Source organism: Osmerus mordax, chromosome 9 (genome assembly GCF_038355195.1).
Source record: "Osmerus mordax isolate fOsmMor3 chromosome 9, fOsmMor3.pri, whole genome shotgun sequence".
NCBI classification, from domain to species: Eukaryota; Metazoa; Chordata; class Actinopteri; order Osmeriformes; family Osmeridae; genus Osmerus; species Osmerus mordax.
Genome location: NC_090058.1, coordinates 353,423 through 365,617, shown reverse-complemented (window position 1 = coordinate 365,617; position 12,195 = coordinate 353,423). Strand labels below are relative to the sequence as shown.

The following is a 12,195-nucleotide window of genomic DNA, read 5'->3' as shown; positions in this document are numbered from 1 at the left end:
AGTGTTCTGTGAATGTGAACGTTATGAAGCTACATGTCTGAGGCCAAGAGGGCGTAACTTTACTTGACGTCTACAGAGGATGTTTTGGTGCCAGCTTTCTTGAGCATTGCAATACTTGTAAATTATTTGGGCTGTCGGCCGAAATTAAGACATGAAGAAATTCATAGAACAATGGAGAGTGAATTTTGTATATTAAATGACACAGAAGATCTGAAAACGTTGATTTCAAACACCGAGGAGAGTTTGCAATTTGAAAGGTAGCTTACCAGGTTACCCGATTATGCTAAGCTAGCAGGTTGGCTAAGATAGCTAGCATCAGCTAGCACTATCGTGTTTTGTTAACAGTTAGTAATGTAGGAAGTAACTAGTAATGTTAACCAGTGCTAGTCAATTTCATTGCCTGTTAATCAGTGGGTATGATGAGCCGACGATGTTTTGAATGTAGCTAAATAACACAGTCAACGTTAGGACTTTACCTAGCTAGTACCAGTTTTCAGATTGCTTTGAAAACGCACACCCGCACTAAGCTAGCTAGCTAGCTAGCACACTTCAATATATTAACCAACGCTTCTTGAAATAATGTGCAATGTCATATTCACAGATCCAAGACATTGTTTGAGGAGATTCGTGCCTCCATCAACAATAACGATGAGGAAGAGCGTTCCTTCTGGAGGCCAGTGCTTCCATGGGGCGGTGTCTACACCATCAGGGCAGGGAGGAAGGCGATCTCCTGCACACCTCTGTACGTCAAGATAAACCTGAAGAATACCTGCACCATCGATGGGTTTCTTATGATCCTCTATGTCATTCTGCGAGACAATCAAGGTTTTCCCAGGGAAGTGGGTGTGTTCCTGGGGAAGCAGTTTGTGGAACATTTCCTCTACCTAATGGACTCGTATGACTACACTACAGTCAAGATGTTGTGGATATGGGACAGGATGTCTAAGAGCCAGTACCGCTCTCTCATCCATCATGCGGCGCTGGAGATTGATCTTTTCGGCAACGAGCATGAGAACTTCACCAAGAACCTGGAGAACCTAATGTCCACCATGCAGGAGAGCCTCTGTACCAACTGGAGCTGCCCTGGCCGCTTCCAGGAGTTCATCCAGAGGACCATCCACATCAAGTAAGACCTGCTGACTGCATGCCAGTACTGCTGTCGGCCAGTGCTGCATATACTGTGAAATAATGTAACCAGAAACCTTTGATCATCTGTGTTATTGAATTCACAACATCTCAAGTAGGAACTAATGTCCTGGCAGTTGACTTCTAACAAAGCTAAAAATAAAATGGAGAGGCTTGAACCTGAAAATGCGCTGTGTGCTCAGCTGAAATGGTCCGTGCCCAAATGGGGGGTCCAGTCACTGATGTTCTCTTTTCTAATGAAGGTCAGCTGGTCTACTCCTGTCTTCAGCTGTGGTTTGTACCCCGTCCCCTGACAGTCTGCTGGCTGTAACAGGAGCCAGCTGTCTAATGAAAAGAAGAGGGCAGGTTTTAACTGTCTGAGGTCCCCAGTTATCTCTGAGACTTGCACTGCCTGGTTTACTCCTCCTCTGTAAACAGTTATCTGTTCTTACCTACTCTTCCAACAATCTCTCGTACTTTGAAAGGGGATGATGTAGGTGTCGGGTTGAGTCAAAATGAATTGTGCCTGTGCTTCATGCTGTCTGCCGGCAGGACCAGTTGTTGTGAATAATTACTTTTTGGTTCCCTCTTGCAGCCCTCCTCATGAGCTGCCTCACAGAGATCCCATCCAGTCAGCAGTGGACATGTTCTTCTGTCCCAAGATCCTCCTCTGCAGGGAGCTGGGGTAGGATGTGTTTTTAGAATGCTGTTGGTCCGTCCTGGATGCTCCTCGGTGGTGATGTGGGGTCTGTCTGTCCTGCAGGTGTAACGGGCTGAGAGAGTTCTCCCAGAGGATGTTCTGCCACGGCCCTCCTCCCTTCGTCATCCTCAACATGCAGCTGTGGAAGTCGGAGGAGCTGTCCTACGTTCCCTACCACTTGGCACTGTCCCAGCATAGGTAGGCTCAGCAGGAACGCATACAAAGCCATGTCTGGTTATACAGGGGGACTGAACTGATGGTAACATACAGTGATTTGACCATCACATGCTGTGTGTGTTCCTCCAGGTACTCACTGGAGGGCGCCACTCTCTTCAACAAGGAGGAGCATCACTACTCAGCAGCCTTCCAGATCGACGGCTACTGGATGCACTATGACGGGCTGCGGAGCGACAACCTCATCCTGCTGCACAAGCCCCCCGAGCTGCTGCTGCTGTCCTCCCTCGTCTACATCCGCGCCAGCGACAAGCCCTGACGGCCTGCACATACTTGCTGGGCGAGAGACAGGCTGATAGGGGAGAGACAGACAGGCTGATAGGGGAGAGACAGTCAGGCTGATAGGGGAGAGACAGACAGGCTGATAGGGGAGAGACAGGCTGAGACAGACAGGCTGAGAGGGGGAGAGACTGACAGGCTGAGAGGGGAGAGACAGATAGGCTGATAGGGGAGAGACAGACAGGCTGAGAGGGGGAGAGACTGACAGGCTGAGAGGGGGAGAGACTGACAGGCTGAGAGGGGGAGAGACAGACAGGCTGAGAGGGGGAGAGACAGACAGACAGGCTGGAAGGGAGAGAAACAGACAGGTTGGGAGGGAGAGACAGACAGGCTGATAGGGGAGAGACAGACAGGCTGAGAGGGGGAGAGACTGACAGGCTGAGAGGGGGAGAGACTGACAGGCTGAGAGGGAGAGATACAGACAGGTTGGGAGGGGAGAGAGACAGACAGGCTGGGGACCATGTATCCATGTATCACCACTCTTAAGAGTGAATCACACAATCTTATTATCTAGTCATACAGAAAGCATCTGCATGCCCCACCTTAGGTCTCATGTCAACAGCCTCTTTATTTACCCTCGAATCACTTTGAATGATGTGCTCTATTTTGCCTGATTGCTTGTGAAAAGCTTTTCACAAACGAATTTGCTTCTTTTCTTTGTAAATTCTTGGAATCCAAGATTATACTGTACATAGGGACTATAATAGTTCTGGGCTGGTATACATTCATGATACTGCTTAAATAGTACACTTCAAACCCATATATTTCTTTATTTCTTGCTGGGGTATGAGACCAATGTTATTATTTCCATATTAAACCATCCTGACCCATTATCATTCTGACCCATTATCATTATGTTTGAAATGAGCTGTGCATACTATCCCATTATCATTATGTTTGAAATGAGCTGTGCATATTGGCCTGTCATCAAAACAAACTGGTGCTCTCTCAGTCTCCACTGCAGCTTAAAAGGATTTTGTCAAATTTTAATGTCTACATTTGTGGAAGTCATTTTCAGCTAATGTTGGTTCTGGTTGAGGTGGAATTTGTTATTCTTACAGACCATAGAAATACCTGCCCGCCTGCCACACTTCTATGGTGGAATGTAGGAATGTATATGTTCTTACGCTGAACAAGTGACAAAAACATGATATACAGATTTTACTTTAATTTTAAAACTGAAAAAGGCATTCCCCATGTTTCTTAACCTCACTGTGTGCCTCTGACCATTTGAAAACATGATCCTTGTCAAAACTCACATTTAAATTTCTTTAAACATCCCTGGTTTGTCCATTTTCTATGCAGCTATTGTTCTTTTTAAAAGCAATAAAACTATTTTATATTTCTGCATTTGTGAGTTTTTTTCTTTTAGTATTACTTCTGAAACTTCAGGCAAAAAATAAACAAATGGAAGATACCTTTTAAAGCATTTATTAATTTTAACTGGGTACAACTGCACCACACAAACAAACTGGCTAAGATGTAAAATGTATTTAATCAAAGCATGATAAAATGTGAAAAAAACATGTAGGTTATCTTGTAGTTCCAGTAATAATCCACAGGATATAAAATTCAAGATTATCACCTTACTTCAGTCACAGTTCAGACACACAATGGGAAATGTAAAAGAAGCTTGTAGTTGTAATTGGTTTGGCTAACATTGACATCTGGTTCAGGATTTCATCCAGACACAAAACTAGTGACAATTCCTCCCAGACTTGATATTAGTAGTCCCTCTGCCTTCCTTAGTAAAACAAGCACTTTGGTGAGACTGGTGGCAAAACAACACATGGTTAGGCCATCTTAAAAAAAACAACAAAAAAACATTTTATACATCCCTTCATTTTGCAGTTTCACGTTTTCAGATCCCACGAGTGGTTAAGTGCTATCACCCCAAAGTAGAGTAGGCCAGTTAACCACGTAGAGGAAACGGTGTTCTCTCTCTTATGTACTCACATCAACATCCATACATGACATGCTCGGAACATGAATGCTTGCCTGGGACACCCGGCCGGCGTGAGCCTGTGTGATCAGGGTTCTAGCTGATCTTTAGCAGGTCCACTGTAGACAGACCAAAGCAGCCAATCTTCTCAACAGCTAAAGGTTATGACATGAAACATTAAATAAATAACAGAAACACATACAGACAACTTAATATTCAATACACAATGGCTAATGTAACATTTTTTTTTCTCCAAAAGTATGACAGCAATTTCATAATTTTTTTCTGTACAAAATAATATTTTTAAGAATTATATCCTTAAGTCCACCTGGACTCAGCCATGTACGTTTCAATTAGAATCTAGTTTTGAAAACAATAAGACCTCCTACACTATTCTGACAGGCTCTTACACTGTCGTGAAACTGTTATTGCTTTAACAAGACTGAAGAGTCTTTAAATGGATAATTAGGGGGCTGTCAATCATATCATTGCTTAAGCTCAAGATCACATTCAGAGAATCCAAACTGGCCGATATGAACAGACTGTGTACATGGAAGAACACAGGACAGTAAGGCTTCTTCTGATTGGTGGACCTGCAGCTGGCTCAGAGCCAAACTCTGAAGACAACAGCAAACACACCTATTTCTCTTAGTTAAGTGAAATATCAGTATCTGCAAACCTTAATAAATCAACATGCACAACTTTGGAGATGGGGTCAATGCAGAGTGCAAGATTCAGTGAGAAACAATTGAGCCATAAGAAGTGGTGTTTCATCAGAGTAGTTTAACCAACAGCTAACAATGTGGATAGACATGGCTTGTGAGTCAGTACAGCAGTATGAGAGAGATGCCTTGGCTTTAAGGAGGCTTCATTAAAAGCCAAAATATTAACTCACAGAAGAAACAAAAATCTTATTGCATCATCTAAATGCCATTAGCCTAAAACGAGACTTATTTACAAAGAACACTATGTATCACATAGTTCAGTAAGTGCAATGCAGAGCTGTTACAGTTCCCACATGTGCAGACATTTAGAACGCATCACTGTACTTTCACTCTGTACCAAAATGGGGATTTGAACTGATGTCACATCACCCTGCGTATGGTACTGCCCCTGGCTTCACTCTCACACGCTCACACTCACACACGCACACCTGCAGCCATCTATGCCCAAAGAAGAGCGCCAGGCTCTCCTGGGGCCTGCGGCTTGAGAGCTGCTCAGCCGGGCAGAGCCCCATCCACACAGCAGCACAGAGGAACATCCACACAGCAGCACAGAGGAACATCCACACAGCAGCACAGAGGAACATCCACACAGCAGCACAGAGGAACATCCACACAGCAGCACAGAGCCCCATCCACACAGCAGCACAGAGGAACATCCACACAGCAGCACAGAGGAACAAACACAAACATCAGCACTCAGGAGAGATTCTGGCACACAGGGGGAAAAGCTATTTGTGGCAAGGGAGGTGTGAGGGAGGTGTGAGGGAGGTGTGAGGGAGGTGTGAGGGAGGTGGGTGAACACAGGTCATATTTTGGCACTTGGTTGGCTGGTGCTCCTTTCGCGAGCTTGTGAGGCAGACTGGGCACGTGCAGCATGCGTCAGAGGGGCGGGGCGTGCAGGAACAGGAAGTCACCTGCAGAACTGACCCCTAACCCCTAGGGTTAACCCTAAGCAACCAGAAGCCAGGGGGAAAGCCTCACTACCGATCATACAGTGGAGAGCATCTGGGATTCCAGGGATGTTGGAGATAAAACCTCTCATTAATACCACAACCTCTCATGGGTAAAGACTGGTGGTCAGAGTTACGCTCGAGCAAGACTCAGGGCTTTATCGAGGGGAGGGATGGGGGGGTTGTCAATCTGGGGGCCTTTTAATGCACATAATCAAACAGCCAGCAAGTATGACTAACACACACACACTCCAATCCTGAACCCTAAATATAGCACCAGTTAGTTTAGAGTACAGACAGCCCCAGGTGAAGAACCAGGGCTTTGTCCACCACTCCACAGAGAGGGAGAGAAAGATGGAGAGATGGTGAGAGGGGTGGAAAGAGAGAGGGATGGATGGAGAGAGGGATGGATGGAGACAGAGAGAGGAAGATAGTACAGACTTATTGGGGTTGGGACTAAAACAGATATAAGTATCAGGTGTATTCTGTGGGTTTAGTTGATCTTTTACATCTCCTCTAACCATAAAATCAAAGACACACGTCCACACACGCACCCACGCAACTAATTACCCAGTGCAGAAAACATTTACAGGCAATGCACTACAGGATATTTTCGTATGTCTTTTTTGTTTTGTCTATTTATAAGAGAGTAAAAGGCAGCCCTTTTAATGTGAATATAAAGATTCCAATTCTTTTCTCATTTTGTGAAGCACTGATTTAGAAGCAGACATTTTAAACTGAAGTGTGTGAACTGATCACTGTGCCTGAGTTTTAGTTCTGCACACACATATACTCAAAAGACCAATCATTTCTCCTCACATGCACATACTCCCAAGCACACTCATTAGCACAGCCAAAGACTTGGCTACACATTCATATATAAACATGATTTAGGACCTTAAACATTTTTTACACACATGTCAGAAATAAAGAATGGAGTGAAAACAAAGGATGTTATGAACAAGGTAAATTGTAAATGTCTACAAAGAAACAAAGTGACAGATTTCTTCCACAACTCTCTGGTTATTGGTTTAGAGTTTTCATTGTGGTCCAGCAGCAGCAGCAGAGTGGTCTTCTGTAGTCGTCCAGTCTCTCCTGACCCAGACAGCTTCCTGCTCTGCACCTCCCCTGACCCAGACAGCTTCCTGCTCTGCACCTCTCCTGACCCAGACAGCTTCCTGCTCTGCACCTCTCCTGACCCAGACAGTTTCCTGCTCTGCACCTCTCCTGACCCAGACAGCTTCCTGCTCTGCACCTCTCCTGACCCAGACAGCTTCCTGCTCTGCACCTCTCCTGACTCAGACCCTCATCCTCCGCCGTCTCCTGGTCCCCTGCACCGGCAAACTGGGCTCCCTTCACCCTTCCTTCAGTCCGTCCAACAAGCTCTCCCTCTCTCTCCCTGGGCTCCCTGGAGCCTTCCTCAACTCACTAGGCGGTGGGGACAAACTAAAGAAATCCCTTTTGTCTATGTGTTCTCTGAAGGAGTCCTGCCCAGGTAAGCCAGGGGTCATAGAGCTGTGAGGCCAAAGTTACAGCGGCAGTACATCATGCCGCTGGCATCCAGCCAGCTGTCTGTGATGGGGTCGTAGCGCTGGACTGTGTTCAGGTAGGACGACCCCGAGTGTCCCCCCACCACGTACAGGTAGGTGTCCACTATGGCCGAGCCAACGCCTGAGGAGAACAGACAAGAACAGTAACCAACGCCTGAGGAGAACAGACAAGAACAGTAACCAACGCCTGGGGATAACAGACAAGAACAGTAACCAACGCCTGGGGAGAACATAAACAGAACAACGTTCTCTCTGCTCACACATCTCTAGAAAGCACCATTACAAAAACAGCATTCAAAATCCTGTTGGTAACGTTAGCTTGATGTGTCAACTGACCTGTGCGCGGTTCATTCATAGGTCGACAGGCTGTCCACTGGTTCTGGTGGGGGTCGTACCTCTCTATGCTGGCCAGGTGAGACACCCCGTTGTGACCGCCCACCACGAAGATGAACCCCAGCATTACCCCCACACCGAAGTTGATGCGCTTGTCAGCCATGGGGGCCACCATCTCCCAGGCATCCCTGCTTGGGTCGTAGCGCTCCACACTGGACACACACAGCTCCAGTCAGACACACTAACAACAATAGTCTGCTCATCAAGGTCAGTCAGACCCTACAGCTATCAGTTAGACAGCTACAGGGTCACATGTTAATAACATTCAATGGGTCTTGGGGTCAAAACAACTTGAACTAAATTAATGCTTTTGAATTTGAATGTTGAGCATTCAAACACACAATCAAATGCAGTTAATTAGCGCTTTTTCAGATGCTATTATCTCATGCCTCGGCAACACAGTTTAATTGCTGTCCTGAATGACTGCTCCAGTGATGAAACCCTGTAACTCCAGGGTGGAAAACAGTGCTGTCTGGGACTCGCCCCGGAGCGCCAGCATCTCAGCAGGAGGGGGGGTGGGGCAGTCCCAAAGGATTCTGCTCTAAACACATTCTCCCGGGGGTTGGGGAGTCAAGGAGACAGTAACTACAACACAGATGCATCTCTGGAGGGGAAAGACCACGCCACAGTCCTGAGCAGCAACAGCACAGCTGCCAGCCAACATCTGAGCAGCTCTTCCTCTCACTGGCAAGACCTCACTGGCCTGTTCTTACACTGAACCTCCCTCCCTCACCTGTCAGCCATGTCTGGTAGACATGCATCAGCAGTGCCATGTCAGGCTGTGTGCCATGTCAGCCTGTGTCAGGCTGTGTGCCATGTCAGGCTGTGTGCCGTGTCAGGCTGTGTGCCATGTCAGCCTGTGTCAGGCTGTGTGCCATGTCAGGCTGTGTGCCATGTCAGGCTGTGTAACAGAAGACCAGGCAGCAGAGCAGAGGGGCTGACAGCCTTTTCATGGGATCAAAGCCTTCATAAAGGTCTGCACCACATAAATAACCTCTCTGAAGCCAATATGATTGTGTAGGAACAAAGAAGTGTTCAATTTCAAAAGCTTAGTATAAAAGTTTACACGTGATGAGTAAAATAAAATAGACATAGAACTTAAATAAGTTCTATGTCTGTTATTTTATACGGAACTTGCCGTCTGAAATAAATAACTAAATATCCCAACTGAGAATGAGTGGAGGGTTAGGGGCTAAGCCTGGCACCACATCGCACAGCTCACAGAGGACGTACCTGTTCATGTGAGCTGGTCCGTACCCCCCGATGGCGTACACCATGCCATCCAGGACCGCCGTGGCAAAGCAGCTGCGGGACTTGGTCATGGGCGCGACTGGCTGCCACTCTTTCACCTTGGGGACGTACTTCTCCACAGACTGCAGGTAGTACTGGCCATCGTAGCCCCCCAGCGCGTACAGTTCCCCGGCGAGGACTACAACTCCCAGTGTGCTGCGGCACTCCGCCATGCGCTCCACGCTGGACCAGGTGTTGCTGTCCGGGTCCCAGCGCTCCACCGTGCTCTCGTGTCTGCGGTAGCTGATCCCCTGCCTCATGTGAGTGGCGATCCCTCCCACAACAAACACCTTCTGGTCCAACACCGCCACGCCAAACTCATACCGTGGCACACTGAGGGGGGCGAGCCCGATCCAGGAGTCTGTCTGGGGGAAATACATCTCTGTGCTGCAAGACAGAGAGACAAGGAAACAACTCTCAGATACACGGAAAACCACTTAACAAACGTAGGTGCGGAATGTTCAGATCATTCAAAATACCTCTCCAGTGTGGCGAAGAGTCCAGCCTTGCCTCCTACGGCGAGGAGAACTTTGGGGGCGCAGCGCGGCTGTGTGGACAGCACCGTCTGGTAGGACAGACGGTGTTCAGGCATGAAATGGTATTTGAGGGCCTCGTTGAGCAGGTGCTTGCACGCGTGGTCATCACGGATGAGGTGGTTAGCCTCATAAAGGCGGGTGAGGAACTTGACGCTGAGCAGAGGCAGGCGCACACAGTGCAGCAGCTGAGCCAGGTGCTGCTGCCGCTCAGTCACGTCATACTTGATCCACGACTCAAGGGCGTAAAACACAGTCTCCTCTGTCACCACCTTCAGACAGTCGTTCGACACTATTTCGTCCAGTTCTGCTCTGGTCAGCTCAAAAAACTCCTCGGTCTGGCATACCTCCTCAAAATTCTGACAGATGAATTTGGTTGCTGCCAGGCACAGGTCATGGCAGCCGTAGGTCTCTGCAAAGCGGGAGATGCCGATACAGTTCCCAGCGTCCAGCTGGCTTTCTAGGAAGGAGCAGCACTCCTTCAGCACCAGCTTGACCTGGAGCAGGTTGGCAGCTGGTAACAGGGACTCTACAGTCTCCTGGGAGATGAACACCGTCCCCGTGTAGGCATACTCCACTATGGCCTATGGGAGAAGGAGAACAGGTTTTGCATGTGTGTCTTAGCTTGTGGATTACATCTGATTCATATATCAGCCAACAACACAAACATAACTATGAACGGGTCCTGTTCTTCAAGGGAGATTTCTCTGCTAGCATCCCGTACCTGTAGCGCAGCCTCGTCAATGCACTGAAACTCCACCTCGGAGGTCTCCTTCTCGGACAGGTTGCCTGTGAACATGGCCTTGAAGTAGGGGCTGATGCTGGCCAGCACCACTTTGTGGGCATGGATCTTGGCGTCGCCCACGCGCAGCACAATGTCACACAGCTCATGGTCCTGTCGCAGCAGCTGGAGGCCCTGCAGCAGCTGTTCGGAGTGGGGCCGCGTCAGGCTCGCGAGCATGTAGGACTGAGCCTGCGGGTCCATCTGAACACGTACAGGCGAGTTAAGGGATGTACCACCATCCAAGAACGCACAACCAGATGATTTTAGTTGTACGCTTGTTTCGAAGACTTTCTGAAAACACCTCGGCATCTAACGGCAACTTAACTATTAACTACTGTCTGAAGTAAAGTTGTATAGTTTGTAGGTTTATAACTAGCAGGCTCATCATGTTATTGGTAGCAAGCCATCTGCAACCACACAGCTCCTTTTCAGCCATAGCTGCCTCGTTTTGATAGCTAACGTAACTCTAGCTAAATAACGACGTTACATGCTAGTGTGTAGCTAAGAATCTAGCTAACTAGAACGGTGTATTACAAATTATCAGGGTTCTGTAGATTTCTTAAATCGTTTTTACATGGAAATTAGCTGGTGAACGAAAGGCTAGATAACTAGTAGAATGCTTACGTTGTGTAGCTAGCTAGCCTACTATGTCACTAGCGAGCTAGTTAATATTACCGCTAGCTAGCCTAGCTAACGACATTTGATATTCGGCATAAACCACACCTTCTAATTCCACATTTACATTATGAAATGCAAAACGTTATAGTACCTCTTGACGAAGGTTTCGTTAGCTAGCAGCTTAGCTACAGGCCCCGAACAAGAAATTGCATTACAAGGACATGTTTGCTAGGTAGGTTAGTCTAGCTTTTTAATGTACTGTAGTAACGCTAGTGCATTACTGGTACTGCTGCAGAATGGAGCCAATTTGCTAAAAATAAACACAATAAGCCACAGATATACCTTATAGAATTACATTCGGCTATAAATATCGCCATGGATAGTCATACGTGAGTAAACTACCAACAATCCAAGAAAATATGCAGATAAATAAATGTACAGACCTGTCTTGCGCGTCCGATGTGCCGCTCTGAAGATGTGTTTAGCAGTGGCCAAGTTCAGCCCAGCAGCAGAACCCGAGCGGCTGTCAAGAAAACAAACAGCAAAACACAGAACGCGCAACTTCCGGGGCGGGCTTAGGCTCTTAACCATTTAAACACGGACATTCCTATAGGACGTTCATACATTGTGGAAAAAACTGAACTACTGGTTCGGATTGATTGAGATTGTTTTATTTTTTATTAGTTAACATTTTTTTTTTCAAAAACCTTTTAAAGAAAATAATTTTTCAACCTTTAGGAACTTTTTTTCTTTTCGAAACGTTATTTTCCACACACAGTGAAAGGAGAGGAGGGGAGAAGAGAGAGGAGAACAGAGAAGCATAAAACAGAGTAATGGAGAGCAAAGTACAACTCATCAATGATGCTAACTATATAACTATGAGTAACCAGAGTAACCAGAGTAAGTTTCATGCATGTGACACCTTCCTTTTTTAACCGGAAACTGTAACGCGGTTTCTCGTGCGGACGAGAAAGTGTCCTTAAAAAAACAACATTCACAGGTCCCTTCAGGGGCTCCGTTCACAACACGACTCAAAAAGTACACTAATTGTATTTATTTATTCAACCTTTCA

General features: G+C 46.9%; 2 protein-coding genes across 3 annotated transcripts; one reads left to right on the top strand and one right to left on the bottom strand.

Moving 5' to 3' along the window:
* The first annotated feature begins 82 nt into the window (after positions 1-82).
* c9h14orf28 (chromosome 9 C14orf28 homolog) lies at positions 83-3,678 on the top strand. Its single transcript, XM_067243356.1, has 5 exons — positions 83-257; positions 602-1,126; positions 1,721-1,810; positions 1,889-2,023; positions 2,132-3,678. Exons 1-5 carry the CDS (start codon positions 172-174, stop codon positions 2,316-2,318), a joined length of 1,023 nt encoding a protein of 340 aa, XP_067099457.1. The 5' UTR covers positions 83-171; the 3' UTR covers positions 2,319-3,678.
* Positions 3,679-3,753: 75 nt separating this feature from the next.
* Positions 3,754-11,592, bottom strand: LOC136949376 (kelch-like protein 28). 2 transcript variants are annotated; one of them, XM_067243644.1, is made up of 6 exons: positions 11,567-11,592; positions 10,446-10,706; positions 9,668-10,305; positions 9,132-9,575; positions 7,842-8,050; positions 3,754-4,435 (listed from the first exon to the last, which is right to left on the bottom strand). In XM_067243644.1, the coding sequence occupies exons 2-6, from the start codon at positions 10,704-10,706 to the stop codon at positions 4,377-4,379; spliced, it is 1,611 nt and encodes a 536-aa protein (XP_067099745.1). In that variant the 5' UTR covers positions 11,567-11,592; the 3' UTR covers positions 3,754-4,376. The 2 variants fall into 2 exon arrangements, with proteins under 2 accessions (XP_067099745.1, XP_067099744.1); XM_067243643.1 differs by lacking the exon at positions 3,754-4,435 and adding an exon at positions 5,626-7,626.
* Between the last annotated feature and the right edge of the window lie 603 nt (positions 11,593-12,195).